The sequence below is a fragment of the Desmodus rotundus genome, chromosome 6 (genome assembly GCF_022682495.2).
Source record: "Desmodus rotundus isolate HL8 chromosome 6, HLdesRot8A.1, whole genome shotgun sequence".
NCBI lineage: Eukaryota > Metazoa > Chordata > Mammalia > Chiroptera > Phyllostomidae > Desmodus > Desmodus rotundus.
This window is the reverse complement of record NC_071392.1, coordinates 159,411,532-159,439,504: the sequence shown is the minus strand read 5'-3', so window position 1 is coordinate 159,439,504 and position 27,973 is coordinate 159,411,532. Positions and strand designations below refer to the sequence as shown.

Genomic DNA, 27,973 nt, shown 5'->3' with positions numbered 1-27,973 from the left:
AAGCACCCCAGCACCAGCTCCGAGTTGAGAATGCTTCATTCGACACCCGCCCCCCGCTGGGGACAGCCTCCCCACTGCGTCTCTGTCCCTACAGGCAGGGCAATGACTGGGGGACAGACCCCTATCCCTGCTAGCTGTGGGCAGGGGAGCGTCAGGGAACTGGAGGCCCCTGGGCTTGGCCCGGGGACCCTGGCGGGCGAGTCGAGGGGCCCAGGGCTGGTGCGCGGTGGCCCGGCAGGCTCACATCACCGCCTCCATATGCAGCACCCGCAGGGCCTCCGAGATCTGGGCGCTGGTGTCCACCTGGCCGTACATGCCCACCAGGAAGGCCCGGTGCAGCAGCTCGGCCGCGTGCTCTGTGGGGGAGATAGGACCCTCAGGTGGGGCTGTAGGGCCCGAGGGCTGCAGAGGCACCAGGCGCCTGGGCGGGGCGGCCGAGGACTCACCCTGGCAGAGGAGGGTGTACTCCGGCAGGTTCCTAAGGGCAGTTTGCACCACCTCGAAGTCCCGGCTGCCCAGGCAGTACATGAACGTGGGCAGGAAGTCGGCCGCGATGCTGGAAGAGGCACGAGCTCGGTGGGCACCTTCCCCCAAGGCCAAGATGGCCCAGGGCTCCCGACTCGGCCGCATAGGCAGGCTCACCTGGGGTTGTTCTGGATGGAGCGCAGGGCCAGGCTAAAGGCCAGGCCACGGCAGGACTCCTCCTCAGAGCTCATTAACCGCTGCAGGTTGGTCTGTGGAGTGGGATGGGGGTGGGGGTGTGACGGGAGCCCTGCTGTCCAGGGCACAAGCCCTCAGCCCTCAAGATCTCAGCCTTCTGATGGCTGCCACGACAGCAGGGAAGCCCCCTTCCCCAAGCTCCCTCCCGCATTCCCGCACAGCTCTGGACCTCCGACCCGTGGGCAGGAAGCACGTCATCAGCAAGCGCCAGCCCCGAGCAGAGCGGCCCGTGCTGGACCATGAGCATGCTCGGGGGACACGCGCTGCCCCCACCCCCGAAGGCTTCCCTGCCCAGGGCCCACATGGGCCCCTCTGTCCTGGCCTCTGAAGTGCCCACATGGTAGGAGCTCTGTGCTTCCCAGTACGAGGAGGCCACTGTGCAGGCAGCAGGCCGCCGCAGCGTGCCCCCGCCCCCCACCCCCGCTCACCGAGAAGAAGCCCAGGACCTCCGGTCTCCGCCGCGACATCTCGTCTATGTCGCTCAGGACCTCCAGCAGGTCTAAGACGGGCAAAGCAGGTGAGGGCCAGGCAGCTGCAACAGGACCCCAGCTGGCCTGGGCCTCACCCCTTGCTGCGGCGGGGGGCAGCGGTCAGAGGTCGGGGTGCCACAGGGACCCCCAGGTGGTCCCTGGCCTAGCTTCGGCAGGCTCTCTGGGTGCAATGTGACCAAGCAGAACCCTAGTGCCAGTGCCTCCCAGAACCTTCTGCACCGTCCTTAGCACTTGGGGAGGCCCAGGAGCAGCCTGTGTTCCAGGCGTCCCAGCTGCACCAGGCCAGCGGTCCCCAACCATGGCGCCAGTTGTCAAGGAAGCTTCCAGAGGGGTACCCCTCCCCAAGACCCTCCTCTGGGCAGACCCAAGGACCAGGGGTCTGCATTTGGACCCAGAGGCCCTGGCCCTACCTCCCTTGCCAGACGACTGCCCAGCCCGACACACGTCATCCCGGGCACCCCAGCACCACCCGCACAGGTGCCCTGCAGCCCAACCCCTGGCACCAGACCTCAGCTCTCCTGCAGGGGGTGCCTGCTGGCAAGCAGCCCACCACCGGCTTCCCTCCTGCAGATGCCCCCACACGCTCTGCTGTGTCTGGAGCCTGCTCTCCAGGGCAGCTGCCAGCCTTCCTCCTCACCCCGTGTCCCTGCCCTCCACAGGCGCCCTCTGCCCCCAGGGCCCAGTATAGCCCGCTCTTCCAGACACCCCGCAGCAACTGCCCATATGGCCTAGGCCCCACACACACCCTCGACAGTCTGGCCCCGGGAAAGTCTCTTCATGTAGGGTGCCATCTCAGCCGCGGTCAGAGGCGTGAAGAGGGAGACGCTGACCAGGGGCAGGGAGCCGGCCGAGCTCTCGTCTGGAAGACAGGAAGCTAGCGCTGTTGCCTGCAGGCAGAATGCCGCCCCAGGAGAGTTGCCCTCGAAAGCCCCCCTGGGGGCACGGTCAGGAGACCCCCACACCCAGGGGTCCTCATTTGGAAGGCACGCCCACCCCCCCAGGCTGAGCAGGGTACCCGGTGACCCACTGGTGCTCAGTGAAGGCGACGCCACCGCAGCTGCGGGGAGTGTCTGTCACCTGCTCTGCCCCCACCCTGAGCTCACTGGCACGCAGCGCCCGAGTGCCGGACACCCGGGTATTGCCGAGAGTCACACTCAACACCCACGGTTTGGCAGCAGAGGCCCCAAAGGGCCAGCACCTGCGGGGCCTCCAGCCACTCACTCACTGGCCCACTGGCCACTCGTTGGACGTGCCAGAGAACCAACGACCCTGCCCGTGGTGCTGGGGCACCACCGGGTGGTGAGGGCGCCATGTAGTCACACAGGCCACAGCCCCTCTCGTGCTGCCTGCACACGCCCCCACCGGGCCCACACTGCCCAGCAACACTGGAGGTGGCTCCCAGGGCTGCTGTGCTGCTGGGGAGGCCAGGCCTGCGGTCCCTTCCCTGCGGAACCTGAGAGTCCACTCACCCTCACCCTCCTCATCCAGGCCTTGGTCCGCTCGGCCATCCCTGCTGGGCAGGCTCAGCCCTGCGAGGAGGGACTTGAGCATCACCAGGTCACTGCTGTCGAAGGACAGGTCGCTGGGGAGAGCACAGGCCGACTGTGAGGACACTGGTCCCAGCGGAGGCTGGGGGTGGGGGCGGGGGGCCCGGGCGGCCCTGCGCGCACTCACTGGAGCGTGTCGGAGTGTTTCTGCAGGAAGGCCACAGCTGCTGCGGGGCTGCAGGCGATGTACGTGTGGGTGAACCGCACGAACTTGCTGAGAAAGGGGGCCAGCTGGCGGGAGGACTTCCTGTAGTTCTGCAACGGGGCCGCCACGGCGGCACAGGGCGCTCAGAGCCCGAACGCACCCCGCCTGGCCACACCGTCCCCCAGGCCTCACAAGGGGCCCTGGGCACCACCCCGGCCGCCAGCTCCTGCTTGCCGCTGGGCATTAAGGGTCCCAGAGGGTCAAAAGGGGCCTTGTCCTTCATGCCTCCCAGGGCAGACAGGGAGACACTCGACTGGCAGAGGCTCGGCAGCTGCAGAGAGGGCAGCCCTGAATCCCAACTGGCATGTGAAAAGCTGGGGGCTTCCCAGGGTGAGAGCTGGTTCCCCGGGGTGGGCCAAGGACCCACCCCCGTCCTGGTCAGATGGGCCTGGCCAGGGCTGTGGAAGCAGCCTGGACGAGCAGGGGGGCAGATGGCTGGGGAGGGTGCAGGAACGGGGTCCAGGCCCACAACCCGTGGGGTGTGCAGGGGCAGAGGTGGACACCTACCAGGAGCAAACGGATGAAGGAGAGCAGGCAGTCCCACAGCGCCCCCTGGTGCTCACTCTGGAACACCTGTGGCTGCAGCAGCTCCAGAACCCCCAGCACATGCAGGAAGAAAGTCAGGTGGTTCTGCTGCCGAAACTCCTGGAAGTTGAGGTGGGTGCGGCCATGCAGGAGAGCAGCAATCATGGGCAGGTGCCTGGAGACAGGAAGAGCACTCGGTGGTCCCGACCACCTGACACAGGGAGACCCAGACCGCACTGGAGCTGGCTGAAGTGCCCGCTTGGCGAGTGCGGCCACCCTGCCTGGCTCTGAATCGCTGAGGAGGTGCAATGTGCTGACCGCCCTCTCCTGGGGGTCTCTGGCCCCTCGCACCAAGGCCCTGCAGCTAGGTTGCCCCGGCTGGAGCTGTGCACTCTTCCCCATCAGCTGTCGGCCGTCTGGTGTGAAGGCAGGGCCGAGTACCCCTGGGGCATCCCCTCGGGTGGGTAGGAGCACCTCTGCCAGGAGCAGCGCCCGTGGAGGCCCCAGAGCCATGGGTGTACCTGAGCAGCAGGATGGGGTGGGCCACCGCCAGCTTCCGACAGGCCATGTTGGCGTCAGCCACGCGGCTCTCGGATGCCCGCGAGTCACTGGTGTCCGCAAGGAGAGTGATGAAACGGTGTATGAGAACGTCCAGCTGGAAGGAAGGGGTCAGAGGCTGGGGCTGCCGCAACCTGCGCCCCTCACCTGCCCACCCCACAGCCTGCTGCTGCCTTGGAGGGGCTGCGACAGGGCCAGGTGGGGCCCTATAGTGACCCACAGAAATCTTCCCTGCTCTCTGGCGCCTCTGCAGGCCAACAGGCTGTAGCCAAAGTCCCCAAACTCAAACACCCAGTATCTCAAGTGGACCACTCTACACAAAAGCTCTCGCTTTGGGCCAAACGACCTGACGAGCAGAGGAAGAGCTGACGTCTCGGGCCCAGTCCGACCAGCTGTGCGGAACAACAGAGACAGAGACAGAGACACGAAAGGAAGCAATGCTGCACAGGGACGTGGGCATACTGGGCCTCAGGCCTGCCCTTGTCCCCCCACCAGTCCCCCAGAGGTGGGCCTCAGAAGGCAGGCCTGGCCCACAGAAGCCACGAAAACGAACGCTCCACCCACACCCGTGGGACGTGTGGGTCTCGAAGTGACTATGCTGCAGGGGGCACGAGACCCAAGCCCGCTGACAGACACACCAGGAAGTCCACGCTGACGCGAGGAGGGAGCGGGGAGGCAGGGCGGACCCTGGGTGAGAGCAGGCTCCCTGGCTGTGGGGTGGCTACAGGGCATGTAACTGTCAAATCTCATCCCGAGCACCACATGGCTCCTGAGCCAGCGGCCCCTCATCATGGAAGACACCGCTCTTCTCTGGCCCACGCAGAGGACTTTTTAAGGAGAAGAGCGAAGTCCGAGACCCTTCACCAGGTCGGAAAGGGGACAGGGCCCCCAGACAGGACGCCGCCATGCACCAGGCTCCTGACAGTTTTGAAGCCTGAGAGTGCACGCATCTCCCCGATCCCTAGCTCAGGTCTCCACCCCAGCAGCAGAGGCAGAAGGTGCAAGCACGGTGCCGGGCCTCACCTTGCAAATGCTGCTGGCGGTGGCGCCCACGCCATGCAGCAGGGCCTCGGGCGCGTGCGCGCGGAGCTCTGGCCGCTGCAGGTAGAGCTGCACAAGCAGGTCCCGGCAGCGCTGGCCCGGCACGCTGGGAGAGACAGGGGCAGGGCGGGGTGAGGGGCCAACAGGGTGGGGGACGAGCACGGGCGCCCAGTCCCGGCTCAAGCTGTGCTGCTCACGTCAGCTAGGGGACAAGTGGGGCCCGGGAACCTGAGTGTGGCGCCCTTACCTGTCACCCCACTGCTGGATGCAGCCCGTCAGGTGTGCGGTCACCTTCCTGACACTGTCGTCGTCCCCACGGCAGCAGCTGAGCAGCAGGGGCAGCCGGGCCTGGAGCAGGCTGCAGGCCGTGGAGTCCCCGTCCTGGCTCCTGGCCTCTGCCTCTGCCAGGATCAGCTCCACCAGGCCGACGAGCTCAGGGGCCTGGATGCGCAGCACCTGCTCCTCCCGCCGCTTCTGCAAGGGGCCCACCAGCCAGTCAGCCCTGGGGTGGAAGGCACGGCTCCCACACACGACCCCACCCCGCAGGTGGGGCACACCCCGAGACCTGCCTGAGGGGTACGCTGGTCCCGTCCCTGCCAGATCCGAGGCACATGGATGCAAGCCCAGAGGAAGTCCAGAGAGGCCGACGGGTCAAACCTGGGGGAAGCGAGGAGCCCAGGTGAGCGCGAAGCCCGTTTCAGTTTCCAGGCAGAATGAGATGCGGTGATGTGGGGGCAGGAAGGGGCCACTGAGAGGCTCCCTGCGAGGGCGTGCTCGGGACCTCATGGGAGGTCCCCCAGGAGCTCCTGGGGTAAGGGCCCAGGTCAGCGGTTAGAGGGCGCCATGGCCCCAGCCTGTCCGACCTCTCCCTACTGCCCATCGGCCCTGACCACCCACAGGCTTGCTGAACACACCGAGGGCCACTGTGGGCCCCAGTAGCACCGTGTGAAGGACGGCCACTGATGCGACCCGAGAGTAGACTGTCCCATGCCCTGGCTGTCTGCCCTGGGGTCACCTGGGCCAGGGACATTGGGCCCAGCAGGAAGAACCCCAGCAGGCAGCCCAGTGAGCCCCGGGCCCAGGGAAGCCAGATGGGCGAGGACCTGACTCAGACACCTGAGGGCCCCAGGGTGCCGCCCCACTGTGTCGCCAGGGCAGTGCAGGGCGGGTGGGAGGCGGCGCTCACCTGTGCTCCCGGCTCTTGCCCAGCAGAACGCGAATGCACCGGTGCAGCGTGGACCAGTTGGACTGGTGCGTGAGGAGGGCCAGGAGGTAGGGTCGAAAAGTGGGCACGTGAGGGCCCGGCTGACCTTTGCCCTGGGGAGGAAGGAGGCCTGGGTGGTCCCTGCTCGGGCCACAGAGAACAGAGGGATGGGGCCGTTTGGAGGGAGACCTGGAGCTCCTGCCCTGGAAGCGGCCCTGGCCACCTGTGTCCCAGGCCTAGCAGCCACTCTGCAGAAGACACGCGTGCTGAGACCACCCGACTCCTCGGAGACGGAACGTGCACGAGCCACAGCAACGGGACGAACCAAAACCGGGTCCTGCTCACAGCCACAGGCGCCAGGGCCGTTCAGGAGACTCAGGAATGTAGGAGTGACCATCACGACACTGAGACCACAGGCCTGAGAACGGGCACGGCCCAGCTCTTCCCAGGTCACCCTCCAGGCTTCCCAGTGCTCTCTATGGACAGACGGGCGCCCGAGGGCCCAGCCTTCCCTGCAGGGCCCGGGACGACCCCGGCTGCTGAAAGGGCCTACCCCTCCTCATCAGGGCCGCCGGGCTCCGCTCCACACCTGCTGACCACGGGATCACCTGTTCCCTTCAGGAAGACCCACATCCACTCCCAGCCAGTGTCCCAGCAAGCAGAGTAGCCGGTTCACAGCAGAGCGCAGCCCACCTTGCTCCGGGAGAACAGGAGCCTCTGCTGCAGGTCTGGGCAGCTGCTGATCACCTCAGGGTCCAGCATCTCCAGCCAGTCCACCAGGAGCCCCGAGCAAGGCCCCAGCTGCACAGCCTCCAGGCTGAAAGGAAGCAGAGAGCTCAGGGGCGCCAGCCAGGGCTGCCCACTGGGCTGGCTGCTGCCCCGCCCGCTCACCTGCTGCTGTCGGCGTCCTGCTGCCCCCCAGCTGGGAGCTCCTCCTTCTCCTGCAGCAGCAGGGAGCTCACCACAGTGACAGGCCTGGAGGCTGGGAAGGCAGAGGTGGCAGAGAAGAGAGCAGACAGCAGCTCCTCCAGGTGGGGCGACTGTACCTCGATCAGGCCCCGAAGGACTGCAGGAGGGACAGAGGCCGCACCACTCAGCTTAGGATCAGGCTAGACAGCCCTCAAACCACTGGACTCCGGGACAGCCCCCCATCCTGGGCCAGCAGTGCCCGGCAGGCCTGCACCCAGGCTGACCAGCAGTGGGTGAGGCTTGGGGACCTGCCTTGGGGTGAAGGGAGACAGTGGGGCGAGCTGGTCAGAAGCTGGTATGGATCTGTCATGGGCACGAATGCCCCTGCAGAGCCCAGGCGAGGCCCGCTGGGCTGGGGTCTGCACAGGCCCAGGCCCCAGTACCTTTGTCGACAAGCTCGGGCTCCACGCCACACTTCTCCCCGGACCGGAGGGCGGCAACAAGAGCCCGGGCGGTGGAGCTGACCACCTCTGTGTCCCCACGGAAGGCCAGGGCCTCAGCCAGGTGCAGGAACCCGGTCCGCACTGCAGGGACAGGCCCATGTAACCCCCTAGCCTGGCCTGGCTGGGAGCCCCTCCACTGCCCAGGCTCCTCCCTACTCTCTATGTGCCTCCCCAAAGCCCCAACGCCCGCACCATCGAGGCACACAGACCCCTCGGTGCCGACAGGGCCGCCCCCCACCTGCCCTCACCGTCACTGGTCCTGCGCCGTGCCGAGTACTGGGTGGCAAACAGCTTAAGCTGGGCCCGCAGGGGCCCGGCCTCCACGCCAGGGCTGTCCAGCCACTGCAGCATCTGCAGGAGCACTTTGAGGAACAGCGACGAGAAGCTGGTGTCCTGGGGCACGCAGCGCTGTGGGGACAAGCAGAGCACGTGGCCGTGGCGGCTCAGAGGACCCGCCTGAGGATGTGACCCGCGACAGTATCACAAGGCCTCTCTACAGCGCTCCCCGGGGGCTCCGGGGCCTAAGACATCACCTGGACGCCACCACAGGTTTGCCACTCACCCTCACGCGGTTCTGGGGAAGACTAGACACAGCATGCAGAGACACAGATGACAACACACGCACGTGACCCGGCCCCGGCGAGGAGACTCCGGCAAAACCAGGGTGTCCCGGTGACAGGCACACAGCTGACACCACCCCTCCCTGGCCCACGGGGCAGTTTCCACAGTAAGGAAGAGGGACGATGAGGATGTACCCACCTGGTACTGGCAGAGCAGGCGCAGCAGAGGACAGGCCAGGAAGTGGCTGCGCTGCATGGATGCCACGAGGGCCCCGCCACGTGGGGAGTTCAGCAGGGGGGCCACAGCCTGCAGCAGGCGCACGGCAACGCCCGGCACCTCGGGGCTCCCCTGGCGGACTTGCGCCAGCTCCTGGCCCAGGGCCTGCTGCAGAGCCAAGGCGGCGGGGCGGGCACTGGAGATCTGCCACCGCGGGCCTGGGCTCAGTGGGAAAACCTGGGCAGAGAAAGGGCAGTGGTCGGCACAGGCACGGCAGAATGGGGCCCTTGACCCTCTCACCCATCATCACCCATCACTGCCCATCACCATCACCCCCCCCCCCCCCCCCCCGTTGGCCCGAGGCCTGCGCTGGAGGCCGGCCATTCCCTGTAAGGAGCAGAGCCCTCTCTCAGTCTCGGCTTGAGTCTCCTGGTGGAAGTCCTCCCTCCGGGCAGGAGGAGACGGAGCAGCTGGGGGATACCCAGCTTCTGAGAGGGCTGCCCAGGCAGCAGCAGTGGTACCTGCAGGAACACGGTGGCCAGGTCGTCCTCCGGACCAAGCACCCGCACCTGAGTCCCGGCCCGGACCCTGCCCTGGCCCAGAGGTGGCTCCGGGCTGCTTCTGGGTCTTGGCACCTCCACACTATCTGCAGGGAGAGGAAGGGGTGGGCCTCAGCCGGGGCCACGCCAACAAGGCTGGCCTGGCCAAGAGGCCCACCACCCACACAGAGAGCTGGCCTGCAGGCAGCACAGGGCCTTGGGACAGGGGCTCTGACACTGGCCAGTGGCAACCATTTCTGCTGGGTCTGGGAACAGGACAGGTTAGTACCTCGCCGGGGTGGCAGGGAGGCCGTGAGCAGGGAGTGGAAAGTCTGGCCCCCAGATGCTCCTCGCTCATGCTGAACCTCGACCAGGTGTGCCATGTAATCTGTGAACGGCAGCCAGGGGTCAGCACTGGGCCGACGAGGGGAGCTGGGCTTCCCTGAGACTTCAGAAGCCACCTGCTGGGCCTTTCAGCAGGAGCAGGCGGTGCTGGGCACCCTACCCCCGAGGGCTTGCTGAGGCCCGGGCTGGCTTGGACGGTGACGACCTAGCCCCCCTGACCACCCCAGCTTCCACGCTCCTGCTCAGGGCTCTGTGCCCTCTCCCCGCTCCTCTGTTCCCAACCCCGCACCGCACACACCAGGTTCCGGGCGCTGACCCGAAGTGCGGGGACCCCGGCCCTTACTCTTGTCCATGATATTCTGCTCCAGGGTCTGGGGGTCGTGGGCCACGGCCTGGTCCAGGCACTGCAGGAGCTTGCTCATGCTCGACACAGGGATGCCAAAGGACTGCACGAACAGCAGCAGCTGCTGGGGCTCCAGGTCCTGCAGGGCTGAGGTCACCCACTCAGTGAGCGCACCGTGCGGGCCCCCACCTGCCTGCCCACGGCCCCGCCCAGGCACCGCCCAACTGCATGGCCTCTAGAACCCCGAGGGGCCCCGCCTGCCCTCCCTGAGCTTCCAGACGGCCCCATCCTTGTCCATGCTGACTGCTCATGTCGGGCCCTCGGCCTCACGCCTGAGGAACAGGATCAAGGACAGGTGTTCTCCCGGGCGATCTCCTGGGGGCATGAACCTGGCCCACCCTCACCCAGCCTTGCCCAGCTCAGTCCGGGTCACACCTGCGTCCACCAGCCGAGGGACCTCAGAGCGGATCATGCGAAGCTTCAGCCAGTCAGGCAGCAACAGCGCTTCCTCCGATGTGTCCACCAGGAAGGCTGTGGGCAGCGGCTTCTTCTCTGGAAACCAGATGTCCAGCAGGGCCTGGAACTCGCTGTCCCCAGCTTCAGGAGACAGAACAGGGTGAGAAACTGGGCTGGCTCCACGAGGCCTTCCCGACCTCCCGCCCGAGGAACCCCAGCCCCGCGCATGACTGTAGGCCAGGCTGGCTTCCTCTCCCTCCCCACAGAAACGGAGGCTTTGGGGGAACGTGAGAGTCGGCCACGAGTGGGGTGAGTCCTCTGTGAAACCCCAAGTCTCAGAGCGGGGCTGAGAGTAAGGAGGGGGAGGCCCAGGGCAGGGGGGGCACCCGGACACTGCCTACAGGCCTCTCCTGATGCCAGCACCCGGAGGCCGGTCTGCTGCACGGGGCGTGCCGTGTGCCCAGGGGGACCCTGCACAGGCAGGGGGAGGAGCCCCATGCACCCGCCCGCCCAAGACCGCGGCTCACCCTGCGGCGGGCCCAGGGTCAGCAGGATGACCATAGCGTGCACCACCAGGATGTGCATGGTGGCCGCCTCCCCGCCGGTCCAGCGAAGGAAGACCTGGTCCTGCGACTCCGACTGCGGGGGAGGGTGGGTGAGGCCAGGTGCAGGCCCGTGGGCGGGGCTGGTGGGGGGACAGGGACCGGGCCGCGGCCTCACCCAGCTGTACACCTCCTCCCCCTCCTTGCTCTTGCGCATGCGCCTGACGTAGCGGGAGAAGATGGAGAGCAGGGCGGCCAGAACGGCATCAGACTCGGCACCACGGGAGCGCTTGGAGAAGAGGTGGGCCATGATGGTGGAGCGCTCCACCACGAGCCGGGCCACGTCCTGGGGGAGATGCAGCCGTCAGGGGCTCCCTCCCATGCCGGGCTGACAGCTGACAGGCCGCCCGCACTGGGCATGCTGGGGCCCAACCAAGACTGCGACCATGCGCAGTGTGCCCGCAGCAGGGTGAGGCCTGCGCACGGCCCCCTCAGCACGTGGGGCTGAAAGGGGTGGGACCGCGGGAAACAACAGGTTCCTGGGAGAGGGCCCGGCGGGGACTGCCCTGCAGGGAGAGGGCCCACTGCCACAACCCAGGCGTGACCAGAACGAGCGACCCCAGGACACAAGGGAAGGTCGCACGCCCACACGCTCCACACTGCGGCAGAGGCCGGGGCCCCGCTGCGGGGATCCAGGCAGGGAGAGCCCGCCCCCAGGGCCCTCGTATGTCCGGCTCCCCACAGGAGCCACCCTCAGCCGCTGCGCCACAGCGAGCACCCGGAGACCCAGGCGGGAGGAAGCCACCCAGACAGGGGCGGGCGAGGGCAGGAGTACGTGCCTGAGCCCAGCTGCCCCTCAGCAGGAGCGGGAGTGCAGGATGCCTGGGCCCGGCCACCCCCCGGCCCAGGGAGGCCAAGCCAACCTGGCCTCAGAGACAGCAGCTAGCCTGGCACCAACCGGCCCCTGGTTCTCCCGCCCTCAACATCTGCTCTGGATGGAAGCCCCTCCCCCACCCCCCACGGGCTGACCCTGCTGGCTGCCACTCCCTCACCAGGGCCAGGTCGCTGTGCTGGCTCTGCTCCCCCACGGGGGCATGCCGGGACAGGTAGACCAGGTAGGCACTGACGGTCTGGGGGTCGGTCTCCACGTGCACGGCCTGCTGCAGCGCCAGGGCAGCAGGGGCGCTGACACTGGGGAACAGGGGCAGCCGGGGCAGGTCTCGCAGCAGCCACTGGTAGCCCTGCAGTGCCTCCGTGTCCCCTGAGTCCTCCTCCGCCAGGGCCTCCTTCTCCTCCCCGTCCCGCAGGCCGCCCTCTGACAGCACCAGCGACAGGCCCTGCAAACAGACATGTGACTCAGTCAGCTCCAGGCCCCCACCAGTGCACCCAACTGGGGCAGGCCAGCTCCTGAAGCACAGGGGACAGGCAGGCTGCTGGGGACGGGCGCCGAGCCTGCCGGAGCCACTACAGCAGAGGAGAAAGCAGCAGCGCAGCCGCCCCTGAGCGGAGGTCGGCGGGCTCGCTGCAGGTGCCTGCTCCCCCCTCCCCGCCCCCGGAAGGAGGTGCCAAGGATGGCAGGGGAGGTGGGCGGCGCTGCGGGCTCACCTTCATGGCCAGCACCCTGGAGGCCACCTGGGAGGAGCCGAGGCGCCGCAGGAAGTAGTCCAGCACCTCGCATGTGGTCTGCTCGTCGGCCTTGGGGCCCAGCAGCAGGTCCTGCAGGCGGCCCAGCAGCTGTCGCTGCTTCTGCTGCCTCTGCAGGAACAAGGGGACCTCAGGGTAGGCTGGCGGGGCTGGGGCGGCGTCAGGGGGACATGGTAGCCACTGACCTGCCGCTTCTTGGCCTTCTGCTCCTTGCTCCCACCCTCCTCCTCCTCCTCTGCGGCGGCGGCAGCAGCGGCGTCATGCAGCAGGAACTCGCACAGGCACTGCACAGGCAGCACGTCCAGGGAGCCCTCGCTGGCCTGCACCAGGTCAGCCAGCCAGGGCATGGACTGGGACGAGGCCTGCAGGGCACAGCCACGCTCAGCTCCTGCCTCACACCCGCCTCGGCCCCTCCTGGCCTTACGGCCCGAGCCCTGCCCCGCAACACTGGTCCTGTCCAGCAGCTGCCAGGCCAGTGTGGCCCGTGCGTCCGGGGCCCTCTTCCAGCCACGGTCTCGCAGTGCCAGGGCGCTGAAGCCCCTGGGGGGGACCCGCCCACCCCTGGCTACCCCCCGGCCCCCCACCTCAGCCACAGCGGGACATGCCTGCCTCTGGATGATGTTGAGGAGAAAGTCCGGGTTTCGGCTCCGACACAGCAGGTGCCCGAGGCGGAGGGACTGGTTGAGGCTTTTTACTTGGTCCAGGATGTGAGGGGGTGGCCTCCGCGGGGGCCCTCTGGAAGGCCAGAGAACAGGACCGTCAGGAGCTGCCCCTGGAGTCAAGGACGGCACGGACAGCACTGCCGAGAGCACAGTGGAGCCGCTGCCCCCAGAGGCTCTCCCTCCTCCCAGTGGCCCAGGCCCCCTGCTCCCAAACTGGCTGCCCTCCCTCTGGGCCTCACCAAGGCCGACTCCACAAGGACTGGGAGGGCAACCCGCTCAGAGGCTGCACCCCCGCCACCCCACCTCCACCGCCACCCCAGGCTCAGTATGAGCCACGGATCCCGGCAGCCAAGGGGCTGGGGCTGGGGCTGGTGCACAGCCCGTACTGCGGGTCCAGGCTGGTGAGCTGAGACAGGAGGAGGCTGCTGTTCTCAGTGATGGTCTGCTTGGTAGACGCGGCTGCCAGGTGTCCCTCGAACGCCAGGATCTCCTGCTTCTCCCGCTGGGAGATCTGCAGCTCCCGGTTCAGTGTCTCTGTTCGGGCCTCCTCGTCCGTTAGGGTGCACGGTGGGTAGGAGTAGTTACTGAGGGAGGACGGAGGGCTGGTCACCATGCACACCCACGCTCAGGTGGAGCCCCAGGCGGCCCTCACTCCTGCCGCCTCCGATCCACCTCATCTCTGTCGGCCTCACCCTGCGGCCCGGCTCCGCTGCTCACTCCCGCCTGCGTCACCCCACCAGCCCGACGCACGCGCTGCCAGGGAAGCCCCTGCAGCATCGACGCCCGCCCCCCACCCTGCAGCCAGGGGAAGAGGAGGAAGCCCGGAAGACTCAAGTTCACACATTCCGGCCCACAAGAAACAGGCGCCCAGGGGGCAGCTTGGCTGAGGGTGTAGCACAGCCTGGAGCCCGGCCTGCACTCCTCCTCCTGGTGACGACCGGGCTACCCCTCGGGCGTCCTGTCTCAGCAGCTGCTGAGCCGACGCACTTGGTCATCACCATCTCCATGAGCATCTTCAGCGTGGGGTACTCCTCCCAGGCGGCCAGGCCTAGGGGCAAGGAGCCCGTGGGTGGCAGTCAGAACATAGCAACCCTGCCCGGCCCCCCACCAACCCTGGGGCCCCTCCTCCCCGCTCACGCCCAGGCCCCAGCCAGACCCCACTCCGGGTCCAGGTGGCGGTGCCAACGCCCAGCCAAGGACCTGTGGGGCCAGGACTCACCGATGTTCTCTGGGTTGAAGGCAGCGACGACCAGCAGGAGGGGCCATGCCTTCCAGTAGAGGGTGGAGATGGCCAGGTTGGGGGGCTGGTACCTGCAACGCAAGAACATCCACAGTTCGGCCTCGGCTGCACCAAGGTCGGGGAGGAGTGTCGGCCCAGGCCAGAGCCTGGCAGTGGGCAGCTGCTTCCGCGTCCGTGACACTGGGTTTGTGCCTCAGTGTGGGGGGAGGGTGTTCTCAAACAGGATGGTGGGGACGGCTGCACGGCCCAGGGCACATACTGACGACACTGAGTCAAGGACCGTGAGCACGTGACCACAAGCGAAACACCTCGGTGAGGGGCGATGGCAGCAGAATGGACAGTTGTCACCAGCCTTCCGAGGACAAGGAGCGAATGGGAATGAGCTCAGGAGGGTCTGCGAGATGCCAGGGGCAGAACTGCAGCGCCCATGGGCGACAGGGGCCTCTGTCGTCCCGGGCTCACGGGGGTCTGCGGACAGGCCCAGAGCCCCCCAAGGGGCAGGCAGCACTCCTGAGGGCAGAAGGAGAAGTCTGGGGTGGGGGGCAGCATAAGTGGGGGCCCCGAGCGCCTCACCCTGGGGGCAGCTGGATGTTCTCTGGGTGGTGGTAGGTGCAGAGGTTCAGGACGGCGTCAAGCAGCTGGACCCGCTCCACCTTCAGCACTTCCACGTCTGAAACGCAGGCCCAGAGCCCGCTCAGCGGGCGCCAGGGAGCGAGACGGCAGGGGCTCGCTCCCCAGAAGCCAGGGAGGAAGGGAGGACTGACAAAGGCACCAGACAGGAGGTGAAATTCGACCGGCAGGCCCCAGGGCAGCCTGTGGGAGCAGCTGTTGAGCTGGCTGGGGGAAACTGAGGCAAGTCTCCATTGGTGGAGTTTGAGCTGGTGCAGACAGCAGGCAGGACTGCTGGGGACAGCAGCAGAGTGGGCACTGTTGGGGGACTGGCCTGAGAGCACACCCACGGGGCTGGGACAGAGCCCGAGGGGCCCTACCGTCTGCCTGCACGGCTGCTGCTCGCTTCACCAGGTGGTCGGCGAGCTCCATGGCGTCGGCAGGCCCAAGCGGGAGCTCTCGGGACAGCCCGATGACAAGGACGCGCATCAGTGTATCCTCCAGGATGGGCACCTCAGAGCACAGACGCAGGAAGAAGCTGCGGCACATGAGGAGGTGGGGCTCGGCGGGGCAGCCCCAGGCCCACAGGTGACTCCTTGCACCAAATGCCACAGGCCAGAGCAGGAAGGCCACCCCTTCTCCCGGAGGGCTGGTTCCTGATGCCTCTGTGGGCTCAGAGCCAGGGGCAGATAGGCCAGGCACCACACGGGGACGGGGGAGAGCGTGAGATGAGCAAGGAGGGGGTAGGGGGCAGGCAGGACATGTGTGCACAGCTGCTTGGAAGCAAGGGGAGGGCCAACGGCGTGGGCGTCGCCAGGGTTGTGAGGTGGGAAGCCCAACTGGCGCAGCATGGTCCTCTGGGAGTGCCCCCACCCGGGGCCTGTGCGGGGCGGGGCAGTGTAGACCCTGCCTGGAGCAGAACACCCGCCGGCGCGCGTGGGGCTCACTTGCGGTCACTCTCAGGCGGCCAGTTGTCCCACTTGTAGTAGGTCTCCGGCTGCTCAGTGAAGAGCACCTTGTGCAGGCTGCGAGAGTAGGCGAGCCGTCAGGGTGCGGAGCCCGTGGACGGCGCCTCCTCCAGGGCCCCCAGCAGCCCCTACAAGACCTACGGGGCTGGCAGGCAACACGGTGGGGTTTACGTGGCCCCGACCCCAGGCAGACAGGACCCCACCGCCGCCCCCACTGGCACGCAGGACGTCCCCCGTGTCACATAGCATGAGGGACCACTGCTGTCCACCAGCTCCTCTGGTTCCCAGCGGCTGGTATCAGCCAGGGGCCACAGCCAAGGGGACAGGCTCGTGCTTGGCGAGCCGTCAGGGGTCGCCCGTCAGCCCTGGGAAGTGGCTGCCTGTCTCTGCCCAGAGCCCCCTGCGCAGCGGGACGCGGGCCCTACCAGTGCACGTAGTCCTTGGGGGCTAGTTTGCTGATGGAGGGGACGACGGTGTGGAGCCACCAGACGGCGTCCCGCTGGATGGCGGCGATCTGGTTCTGGAAGGAGCGCAGAACCTCTAGGTCTGAGAGGGACGAGCGGGTTACTGGAGGGCCTGGGCGGCGGCTCCAGGCTGGGCCTCGGGGACCATCTGGGGCCACGGGAGCACCAACCGCAGCCTGGCCCGGGCCCCGCCGTCTCTGACCCTGGCCCCCGAGCGGAGCCCGATCCTTACTCTTTTTCTCTCCTCTGTCCCAGGCGACGCCGGCCTCCTTCACCTGGGCGGTGATGCCCAGCATCATGGCCACGGCCAGCACGTCTGTGACGTGCACCACAAACCGCTCCTGCAAGCACAGCCCGGCTACCAGTCTGTCCCCACCTCCTCACCCAGCCCAGAGGCTGCTGACTCCCCTGGGGGCACCCAGCCAGCCCCTCCCTGGTCCCCTCGCTGGAAGGACCCCGTGCTGCCCTGTGGGACCGGCTGCTGCGCACGTGGGTGCCAACCACTGAGCCCGGCGCACTACCAACAGCACGAGCGGGGCGGCGAGTGTCAGCAGAAGGGGAGACCCGGCACATCCGCCGCGAGCCGAGGGGCGGCGGTGGCAAACCTTGAACTCCATGTCCAGGTACTGGGGCTCCTTGCGCTCCTGCATGAGCCCGAGGCAGAAGGCCTGGAAGTTGATCTCGTGCTTGGTCTGCTTGACGATCTCGCGCAGCAGGGCCCGCGAGGCCCGCAGGTAGTCGTCCTTGTTGGTCAGCAGGTCCTGGAGCACCATGGCCAGGAACTGGGGCAGGGACCACACACAGGGCTCGCCGCATGCTCACCTGCAGCCTCCCTCCCGGCCTCAGGCCCACCAGCAGGGCCTCCCGCAGCCCCACAAAAGGTCCCCAGGGCCAGTCCAGGACGCCCGCCTGTTCTCCTGCAGCTCCACCAGGCACATCGGCACGCGGGCACACCCAGCACAGACCCGGCCGGCCCTCTGCCGGGCGGTAGGCACGCATCCCTCCTGACAGGACAGCCGGCCTGTGGGGGCTGGTCCTCGCTGAACAATGGACAGACCAATCAGCAGCTGTCAGCTACAGGGCACCCTAGCTGTAGGGACGAGCACTCGGGCTGGGCTCCTCCACACCCCTAGCCCACGAGCGGACCACTGGTCCCCTACCTCTCCTAACACGCTGGGGTGCAGGGTGACAGAGAGGACTGGCACAGTGTCAGCCCTGACACCTGACACATAGCTGAGCCGTTTGAAAGCCTGGCTCATGTCAGTGACGGGAGTGCCGTTTTCCGGTCCCTTCAAAAGGGTCACTGAACACGGGAGACTCACCAGTGGGCCCACAGGCCCAGGCGGGGCCTGCAGAGATGCCTGCAGACGCCCTTGGGCCCTGCAGGTCCGACTCCAGTGTCAAGTGCGTAGGGCACAGTCCCGCCTCCCAAGCGTCCTCCCGCACAGCTCGGCCTCACCCCACAGGCCTTGTCCAGGCACCCAGCGTCACAGAAAAGGCCACGCGCCCCTCTCCAGCCCCAGTCTCTGCGGGGGCCCCAGGCGCAGCTGCACCCGGGGCCACTGGTGAGCGCCGGCCGCAGGCCCCCACCTTGGGCGCCAGCTCCGAGCTGTGCTGCAGCACCGTGTAGAGGATCTGCATGTTGTTGGGGTTCCGGGCGTTGGAGAGCTCGTTGAAAATCACGAACTTGATGGTGGTGCCCAGGTTGTCCTTGTGTGCGTTCAGCAGCTCCCTGGACACGAGCCAAGCAAAGGGGTGCTGACGTGGGCTGGGCCGCCCCCAGGATACCCTCCCGCCGCAGCACCCTGCCGGGCGCACCTCACGCAGAGCATGTAGTGGTTGAGGAGAACTTTGGGCTTGAGGCGGATCTTGACCAGGTGGGAAATGACGTCCACGTCCTCAGCGCTGTGGGTGCCGCAGTTCACGCACACGGCCATGAGCAGGTCCTGCGCCGGCCGGGTCAGCTGTGGGGAGGCGCCGTCAGCCCCCACCCTGCCGCCTCGGCGACAGGTGGGCCCCAGAGACCCTGCACCGCCCTCACCTTGGGGTTCTGCAGCCACATCTCCAGACGCTGCACGGCCATGAGCCGCACCTCCTTGTACCCGCAGGTGGAGGCGAGCAGCCGCAGCAGGTTCCGCGAGACGTTGTCGATGGGCTGTCGCCGGGTGAGCTGGTCCCGCAGCACGTCCAGGACGTACTCCTCCACGCTCTCCGTGAGGTCTTCGTACCTAGGCCAGAGGGGGGAGGCGGAAGGAGGGAGGAAGGCTCTCCTCAGGAGACCAGCCCCTGCCGCCACCCACCCACAGGGGCCGTGCCAGCGGGGGCCAGGCTGCAAGCCTACCTGGGCATGACCTGCCCCTCCTGCTCGGGGCTCAGCTTCTCCTCGGCGATCAGGAGCTCCGTCTGGCAGTCTTCCTCCTCAGTGAGCGAGGGGTGCGGGCTGCTCCCTGTGGATCAGGGCCTTGTGGACACACGTGCCCGCCCACTCTGCAAGCACCCACTCCCCTGACGCCAGGCTCTCTGGCGGGAGGTGGTGCTAGCCCTCCCCTCCCACTGAAAGAGCCCGTACCCAGCCAAGCCTGGGAGCTCGGCTTCTCTCACCAGCACTGAGGTCCCCTCCGCTGCGCCCCGCCTCCCCCTGCAGAAGCGTGCTCGTCGGGGGCGCCCTGGTGTTAAAGGCCGTCTGGATGTTGTCCACGAACGCCTTGCAGTGCGGGCTGTCCACCCAGACCCGCTCTCCCAGGGAGTCTTCGATATACACCTGCCCGGGACAGAGGCTGGTGTCCAGGCCCCGCGGGTGGCTCACCACCACCTGCCCTTGGCTGCTCAAGGGCTGGGCCGTGGGGGAGGCAGGACGAGCGTTTCCCCGAATGCCGCCAGCTGCCCGGATGGGGCTCCCGGGAAGACCTCCCAGCAGCCCATGCAGGGGACAGGGCTTGGTGGGCCCTGGGCCACCAGACAGCTGCCCTGACAGAATATGCTGTTTGCTGCTGTCCCCTTCCGGAGTCCAGCTATCTCTCCCGCTCCCACGGCACTCCGCCTGCTTCGCCCCAAAGCAGCACGTTCACCGAGCTTCCTAGGGAGGCGACTCACCTTGACAAAGATCTCAGGCCAGTTCTCATCCTCCTCATACGCAGCCATGAGGAGGTTGCAGGCCAGCACGGACACCAGGCTGTTCCCCTTGGCCTTGAAGTTGATAGAGGCGTCCCGCCGTAGAAGGCTGCAGAGAGCCTGCAAGAGACAGTGCCCATCACCAGGGGGAGCCTTGCCTGCCCACGAGGCAGAGCAGGAGTGCTCCGCGGGCGGATGGGCCTAGGAAGGAGAAGCAGCACCGGCCCGTAGGCCCGTCTGGCTCCAGCCCGCCCTCACCTCAATGACGCCTTCTGTGGCAAAGATGTTGGGCTTGATCTTGGCCAGGTACATGAGGCTGAGGCACAGGGCGCTGTCGGGCTTGGCCCGCGTGGCCTTCAGCTGCTTCACGGCCCCGCAGAGCACGCCCTCGACCCTGTCGTCATTGCCCTCCAGCTCCGCTGCCTCCACCTCGTCCAGCAGCGCAGGGGGCGGGACTGTAGGTGGGGAGGCGTGTCAGAGCAGGAGGGCAGAGACGCTGCCCCTCCAGTCCCCCGAAAGCCACCAGACACATCGCACCCACCAGATACCCAGTGAGCGAGGGTCTCGGGCTATATGCTGTCAGAGCACGTCCAGAGACTGACTTTACCTTCAATCGGGACCACCGATGGCTCTTTAATTGAGGGAGAGATAGCCCGCTTTTCTGCTACCGCGGCCTCGGCCAGGCGCCCCAGGGCACTCAGAGGGGGCGTGGAGGATAGTTTGGGGCGTTTGGTGAGACCAGGCAGGGCTGTGGCTCCGGCCAGGGCAGCAGCTGCAGCATCCCTCTTGCGCTCGGAAGGCAAGCCAGAAGGCGCAGGCTTCAGCAGGGTGGACCCGGATTTCGAGTCACTGGCCTGACCCTTGGAGCCCAGAGCAATGAAGTCCCCAGGCGGAGGGTGCCCTACGCAGAGAGGGAGGTGAGAAACGAGGAACAGTCACACAGCGCAGAGGGGAAAAACGTGGGCACAGACTCCAACCTCCCGCTACTTCCAAGGGGACCAAAGAAGGATCGGGGTGGCCAGAAACGAGTCACCCAGAGGTCCCCAGCAGGTGCTGATAGCCGCAGTGCTAACTGCCAGACAAGCCACCCATAACGCACACGCGTGTGATGAGGGCGACCAGACTCGGGCGGCTCAGCACCGCGCCCACGGCCGCACAGGGGCTCCAGCGGGCCTCCCTTCGCTACCGTCTGCGCGTCTGCCGCCTCGGATGCCGATGGAAACGGGACAGCAGCCTTCCCGAGGCCGTCACGCCTGTCCCAACTTCCCCACGGGGGCCCGCGACCCCGACTCTGGAAGCCGCCGCCCGCGCAGGCAGCAGCCGCGCACCTGAGGTCTTGGCCGCGGCGCTGGGTCTGCGCACGGCGGGGGGCTTGGCGCGGTTCATGGCGTCCCCTGCCCCTCGCCGCTCCTCGCTGCAGCGCTGTCACCGGGAGAAGACTGGCGCCAGGTAGTCGTTCACCCGCTCGCTCATTCATTCGTTCCTCCCCGCTCGGGGCGTCGGGCCGGAGGCAATGGGGCCCTGCCGGGCGGAGGGAGTCCGACGAGGCCGCGCAAGCGCCGCCTTAGAACCGCCGGGAGGGTCGGTGTCACCGACAGCCGTGGTACCCGAACAAGCGGCCCACGACACCGAGCGATTGCCACTGCTACGGCCACCCCGGAACTGGAAGCCAACCTCAGTGGCCCGACTGCCGGAGAAACCGGAAGCGAAATCTTGCCGTGGCAAAGGGCGGGTAGGTGGCAAAGGGAGGGTAGGCGAGAGAAGCTGTGGCGCCTGCAGCGTCCTCTGGCGGCGGGATGCCGGAGGTGTCGAGCAGCCGCGGATCTCTCCGGAGAGCTGGGAGCTTTCCCTTTCTTTGTGCAGCTGAGGCTAATGTTAGTAGTGACCTGCCCAAGGACACACGGCCGAAAAGGGTGGCACGGGTTCTAAGCCACATGTTCTGGGCTTTCAGAGTTCTTCTCTCCCATTTACGGGGCAAAGGGCAGGCTCTGGGGTCCCCACCGGGGCAGGTAGGAGGGAGCCTAGGGACACAGCCCAGAAGAGCAAAAGGGACCTGCCACCTCCGGCTTGTTCCTGCGGGCGTGGAGGGCAGCCCCTCGCCAGAGCCCCGCGGTCCTGGCGTGCACAGTGGTCACCGTCATAGCCACCGAGGCTCCTCCGCGGCGGAGGACGGGGCTCCGCGCTCACGCAGACCCTCACACCCTCCTCCGCTTGGGAGTCTCACAGCCATCCCAGGGTCTCAGAAGTCCGGGACCTCTGGCTGTAGCCCCCTCCCCCACCAGGAACAAGGAGCCAGGAGCAACAGCCCGGCCTGCAGCCCAGCCCCCGGCCCGGCGACCTCCTTGGGGTGAAGCCCGGAGCAAGCGTCCGCAGGAGCTGCCGGGAGCGACAGGGGAGCGATGCAGGTGAAGGCCCAATACTGCGCAGGGCAGCGAGTTGCGGCCCACACTGTGTTGGGGAGCCACTAGAAGGGAGGGCTCAGGTGAGCCCCTACGGGGGACGGTCGTGAAAGTGCGGTGCTGGCCCGCTGGAATCAAGGCTGGGTGTCCAGCGCCTGGACTGGTCAGTGCAGCCAAGGGGCGTCCAGAAGCTGCTGCGAAGGGCCAAAGCGACCCTTCCAACGGTTAAGGGAGGAAACCGTCCATGGACCCGCACCTAGGAAGTGTTCCATTCATCTAAAACTAGACAAAGTCTTGCCCTGGCTCAATGGATTGAGCACCGGCCTGCAAACTAAAGGGTCTTAGGTTCAATTCCCAGTCAGGGGACATGCCTGGGTTTCAGGCCAGGTCCCCAGTAGGGGGCCAGCAAGAGACAACCAGACATTGATGTTTCTCTCCCTCCTTCTCCTTCCCTTCCCCTCTCTCTAAAAATAAATAAATAAGATATTTTTAAAATAGAAGTGGACAGAGTCTGGAACGCAGTACCCGCGAGCAGCTCCCATGGATACTGGGGAGGGTGGGTGGTGCGGCCCTCAGCTCAGGGTTTCAGTATGGACAATTATGGGAATCATTTCCGGCAGACAAGGGGAGAGTAGAGTGCCCTCAGCAGGTGGGCTGTCGCCAGACCCAGCCTCCTCTGCCCAGGACAGGCCAGAGGTCAGGGTCAGGGTCAGGTTAGGGTCAGGCAAGGCCCAGGGCCCAGGCCAGCTCTGGCCCCTCCCCCACAAGCCCCAACCTTGCCTTCCCTTTTCTCTCTCACTCCATAACCTCCTCCTCATCCTTCAAAGCCCAGCCTCCCTGCCTCCAGGCTCTGTCCAGTCCCAGGCAGGCAGCTGCTGCTCGCCTGCTAGTGCCTGCATCACGGCCATTCCTGAGCTCAAGGGAAGTTCCTCCCTCCCGGACACCATCTGGCAGTGCAAAGCCCAGAGAAGCCCAAGATGCTGGGCTTGGGCACAGGGGTCTGAGGCCGTGGCGTCAGGTGGATTCTGGGGCAGCTCAGCCTGGGGCTCAGATGGCAGGAGCCGCTTTGGGGGGCTGTCCTCCCTGAGGCCTGGGAGTCACCTCTGGCCCAGGAAGGAGGAAAGGCAGCAAGGGGCCTCCCCACTGCAGTTCTGGGGGACCAGGGCCCCCTGCAGACGCCGACACAGGTGCCCTCACTCCTGGAACACACCCCACAGACCAGGCAGCCCGAACAGCAGCCATTAATTCTGCAGCCCGCTGGGCACTGCAGCCCTGTACCGGCCATGGCATGCCTGACCTTTCCCGCCGTGTGGCCTCCGGCTGTCCCGGCCTTGTTCCTGGAACATGCCTCAGGGCCTCCATGCAGACCCTGTGGCCCCCTCCCCAGCCTGGTCTTAGCTCAGTGCCCCTCTTCCCTCACCCCTAAAACCACAGTCCCGGCCCCCTGGGGAGTGGCCAGCACCTTAACACCTTCCTTTAGAGAACAGCCACCCCTGGATCCTGGTACCCGCTGTCTCTCTCTGTGTGGCCTGCCTCCCCCAGATGTAAGCCTCCAGCTAGCCACTGCCAGCACCTGGAGTGCCACTCGGGGAATGGGGGCGGGGGAGAGAAAGATCCGCACTTAGAAGCCATAAGTGCTAGGAGCTGGGTTTAGCCTGGAGGGATGTGTCAGGTGGGACCTGCCCAGGCCTCTAACCCGTACAGTCCCTGGAGCCAGGTGATAGCCAGACCAGCCAGGTCCTGGCCTCTGGACCTCAGGATGGGCATGCCCTCCCCTGGGCCCCCCTGTGGCACTGCAGGGGGAGGAGGAGTCCCTGCAGTAGAGGACCTGGGGCAGCCGGCACAGTGGGGAGGGGCCCGCGGGAGCAGGGGGTGGGCGAGGCAGCAGGTCTGCAGCTGCTGTGGTCCAACTGCCTCTGGGCCAGGAAGCAGCTGCTGCCCCTGTGGGGCCTGGGTCTTTGAGCTGGGCTGGGACCTGGGCAGAGTCTGCTTGCCCCAGTCACATGTGCCCTGCCTGGCACCTCCCAGCCCTTGGGATGAGGGTTGGGGCATCGAGGCGCCCTGGGAGGGAGAGTCCACAGGTGCCTGGGGGCCTGGTCATCCCCCAACTACTGTGCCCTCTAAACTTAGATGCTCCCTCTCCCAGTGGGAAGCCCCATCAGCCCAGTGATGGTCTCGATGTCCGCGAGGAGTTGGTTCTGTGGGTGGCGGCCCCATCGGCAAGGCGCGCGGCACATAGGACCGTGCAGGAAAGCTGGCGCCTGTCTTTAGGGGGCTGATGTCCAAGCCCCTGCTGGGCAGAGCCTGGCCAGTGAGGGGACCCGCAAAGGGGATGCTGCAGTGAGGCAGCCTGCGGCCGGGGCGGGGAAGTGCTTTCCAACATTTGTCTGAAAATAGACCTGCCTGCTCACCAGGAAATGAGTCCTCTGTCATGGGAGGGGGCGGGTTTTAAGGTCCGTGCCCCTGAGCACTCTGGTTTCTCGCAGGCTGGCATCCCAGAAGTCTGGGCACAGGGAGGGGAGAAGGCCGGGCTGGGGCCGGCATCTGTGTGGGCCAATGGAAACGGCTGGCACTTCCCGGATCAGACAGGGGACTTCCTCCCACACCTGGGTGTGCTGGGGTGGGAGGCACTCCAGTCCCATGACCCCTCGGCTGAGTCAACCCCCAACCCTGGCCTCAGCTTCCCTTTCTGTTCAGTTGGGGTCGGGCTGACACACTGAGGTCGCAGGGTTCAGCGGCCCCCAGGCCCCAGGGCCCAGGCTGCCTCAGCTGGCTGCTGTCTCCACGCCTTCCACAGAAAGCTGGTGCCAACCATGGAGGGTGGGGCACGTGGAAACTGGGAGCCCTGGGACTGGGGGCCTGGACTCCTCTGTGGGACCCTGGGGTTCTGGGGAACACAGTTTGAGAACCAGGGCAAGGCAGGCACGGATGAGAGGGGGACCCCATACAGGACAGCACACTCCCAGCCAGCACCCCACCCAGATTCCAGGGTCCCCCAAGTGCCTGAGGCTGAGAAAGGGTACAGCGTGTGTTTCAGTGACAAGGGGAGGCCCCAGGGCACCTTGTGACCAGACAGCTCTGGTAGAGCAAGGAGGGCAGACGTCAAGGGCACAGAGCTTGGTGGGCCTGAGGTCACAGCCAACTTCAGGTGGGACTGAAAGGGGGCTGGGTAGAAGGGTCTCTTCCCTTCTAGGGGCAACAGACCAGGGACCTGCTGGTGCCCCTCCTCCCCCTTCTTCAGGCTGAGGGGTGGGATGGGAGGGCGAGGGGCCAGTGACCAGGGCCGTCCTTTCCCCACACGCTATCCAGATGCCCCCACACTGTCAGGTGGGGGCCACATGGAGTTTTGTTTCCTCGAGTGGCCTCGTTCAAGTGTCCTGTGAAGAGTGCGCACCCCGTTTGAGATGAGAAAAACGCCCTGGTGTGCGCCCTGACAGTGGGAGAGGGAGCAGATAACGACCGCACCCTCCCTCCGCCCACGCCACCTCCCGCTCTGTCAGGGGCCGGGTGGGCTGGTCCAGTAGGACCGTCCAGGACTGAGGACAGGCCTGTTACATTTGTGACTTCGAGTCAGCGTGTGACGTGGTGCCGGTTCCGTACCAGTGATGACACTATGCGCACGGATCCCTGGCGGTGGCCTTCTCCTGGCCAGTGTGGGTGGTCAGGGCTCAGCTGGGCAGCCGTGAGCGGCTGCGGCAGGGGGCGGAGGGCTGTGACACAGTAGCTGCTGGATGGCAGCAGCTGGGGCTGGAGGCTCCCGCGGGCGTCCCTAGGCTGTTGTGCTGAGCCTGGGCTGGGACCCCAGTGAGACCACCTGTGGGGGGTGGGCTTCCTCACAGCACAGCCTGGGCTCCCAGAGCAGGGGGCTGAGGGACAGAGCCAGGCAGAGGCTGTACTGGGTGTAAAATGACATCATAAAAAGACATCTCCCCCCCCACCCCGGCTGGTGCGGCTCAGTGGATTGAGTGCCCGCAAGCGAACCAAAGGGTCACGGGTTGGATTCCCAGTCAGGGCACATCCTGGGTTGCGGGCCAGGTCCCCAGTAGGGGGCGTGTGAGAGGCAACCACACATTGATGTGTCTCTCCCTCTCCTTTTTCTTCCCTTGCCCTCCCTAAAAAGAAATAAATACAAATCTTAAAAAAAAAAAAAAAAAAAAAAAAGATGTCCCTGGTCCTCGTCAGGTTCCGGGCACAGAGCTCCTGAAACCCTTGGACTTTCTCCCCTTTCTTCCAAACCTGGAGAGCACCTGTGGCTGTGAGCAATGACTTTGCTGTTGCCTGGGTTTCTGGCTCCTGCCTGGGCCCCAGGACCAGGCTGTCCCTTGAATGCCAGGCCGAAGCAGTGGCCGAGGACCAGCCCTCTGCAGTGGACGCAGGGCAGCAGGGACCTTGCAGGGGGGAGTCGCTCTGCAGAGAGGACGCAGCTGCTGTCCCGGGAACATGGAAGGGACGGGGGACAGCTTTTTCTTCAGCAGTCTTGACCCAATTCCTCTCAAATTGTGAATGGAAAGAAGAACTTCCTTACTTAAGAGTAAGGAAACTGATATGGCAATAGTAGCAGCAAGAGGGCCCGTGGTTTCCATTTGAGAGCGCGCTGCATTTTACAAGGCGCTTCCCCATGAGCGATGAGTACAGGCACAGCTTTCCCCGTGCTGGGGGACCCCACGCCGCAGGGGTCAGCCTGTGCAGGCAGGCGTTTGCTGGCCGCGGAGCGGACGGCTCAGGCTCAGACGCGCGGAGCACGTCGCGCCCCGGAACCGCGCCTGCCTGCAGGCTCAGAGCCCGAGACGGTCCGCGCCGGAGCTCAGAGACGCACCCCCGCCCCGGCCGCGCCCCTTCTCCCAGCTGCGCAGCACCTCACCCCGCGGTGTCCCACGGTTTATTCAGCTGGGCCCTTAACAATGACAACGGCGGTTTCCAGCCTTTTATCACAGCCCAGCATGCCACAGTGATAAGCCTTGCACACCCCATCTCACGCGTGGGCAGGTGTTTCTGACACAGATTCTAGAAGTGGGGTTGCTGGGTCTGAGGACAAGTCAGGTGCCGCCCCGTCCCTCCGGCCTCCACCCACAGCCTGCAGGGCCCTTCCCCAGTCCAGCCTTCACAGGATGTGGTCCCATTTGGGGGTTCTGATAAGACGGGGAAGGAACTGCCACGTCGTCTTCATGCGCATTTCTCTTATTATGGCCATCTGTCCCTACGTTTGCCATTTAGCGTTCCCTCTCTGTGAATCATCTATTCATAGCACAGCTTTGCTCCTTTTATTTGTCTTTTCCTTTTCTATTTCTAGGAGCCCTCGGCGCGGGAGGGAGAGAGCCCCTGGGACGTGGGCCGCAAGGCTTTTTCCCTGGGATATGTTGTGTTCTGACTCGGCTTATGGTGCTTCTTGCCTGGAGTCATTTTTGTTTGTTTGTTTGTTTTGATGGTGTCTGGATTTTTAATTATGATTAGAAAAACCTGTTCGCACTCCAAGTTTTTAAAGGAAGTCATTCATGTTTTCTTCCAATATTTTAATGTTTTTTACATTTATTTTTTCGGTTAAAATTATACACAACAGCAAATTAACCATTTTAATCATTTTTCAGTATAGAATTCAGGGCCCAAAGTACATTCACATGTTTGGGCGACCCTCACTGCTGTCCATTCCCAGAACTTTTTGTCACGTAATAGCTTCTTTTTAAGAATGCTGCCTCTTTGCCCTGGCTGGGCAGCTCTGTGGGCCAGAGCACTGCCCCATACACGAAGGTTGTGGGTTTGATCCCCCGTCAGGGCACAGACAGGAATCAACCAGTGAGGGCACGAGTGTGTGGAACAACAAATAGACCTCTCTCTCTCTCTCTCTCTCTCTGAAATCAGTACACAAACAATTTAAAAGAAGAACATTATATCTCTGATGTAGTCGGAACGTCTGAGACTGGTGTGTAGTGTGGGTGAACTGTGGACCCAACTTCACTTTTCTAAATGGCTATCACTTCGCCCCGTTTTCATTTATTAAAGGCTCTATCTTCGTTCGGTTTTATTAAGCTCCTTTTAAAGTTGAGGAAACCAAGACCCTGACAGGTGAAACGAACGGCGCCCTGCCCCCAGCACCGTCACTACCTCCCACTGCCGCCTGCTTCTGACCTCCCGGGCCCTGCTTTCAGGGCCGAAGGAGAACCCTTAGACCTCACT

At 65.6% G+C, this 27,973-nt stretch overlaps 1 protein-coding gene across 2 annotated transcripts; it reads right to left on the bottom strand.

The window, feature by feature from the left end:
• Window positions 1-18: 18 nt before the first annotated feature.
• INTS1 (integrator complex subunit 1) lies at window positions 19-21,081 on the bottom strand. Of its 2 annotated transcripts, none has more exons than XM_053926011.1 (46): window positions 20,732-21,081; window positions 20,011-20,304; window positions 19,662-19,858; window positions 19,386-19,523; window positions 18,894-19,053; window positions 18,634-18,739; window positions 18,334-18,520; window positions 18,111-18,256; window positions 17,883-18,024; window positions 16,898-17,074; window positions 16,525-16,633; window positions 16,254-16,374; window positions 15,808-15,885; window positions 15,241-15,398; window positions 14,825-14,921; window positions 14,231-14,322; window positions 13,999-14,059; window positions 13,398-13,595; window positions 12,955-13,084; window positions 12,535-12,711; window positions 12,311-12,460; window positions 11,758-12,042; window positions 10,884-11,051; window positions 10,691-10,802; window positions 10,143-10,304; window positions 9,708-9,854; window positions 9,309-9,407; window positions 9,002-9,126; window positions 8,463-8,717; window positions 7,952-8,111; window positions 7,644-7,784; window positions 7,183-7,357; window positions 6,985-7,108; window positions 6,274-6,404; window positions 5,657-5,744; window positions 5,335-5,561; window positions 5,070-5,193; window positions 4,010-4,143; window positions 3,471-3,663; window positions 2,886-3,013; window positions 2,681-2,793; window positions 1,957-2,070; window positions 1,149-1,219; window positions 643-734; window positions 447-556; window positions 19-356 (listed from the first exon to the last, which is right to left on the bottom strand). In XM_053926011.1, exons 1-46 carry the CDS (start codon window positions 20,787-20,789, stop codon window positions 241-243), a joined length of 6,570 nt encoding a protein of 2,189 aa, XP_053781986.1. In that variant the 5' UTR covers window positions 20,790-21,081; the 3' UTR covers window positions 19-240. The 2 variants fall into 2 exon arrangements, with proteins under 2 accessions (XP_053781986.1, XP_053781985.1); XM_053926010.1 differs by having other exon boundaries at window positions 18,334-18,527; window positions 18,635-18,739.
• Between the last annotated feature and the right edge of the window lie 6,892 nt (window positions 21,082-27,973).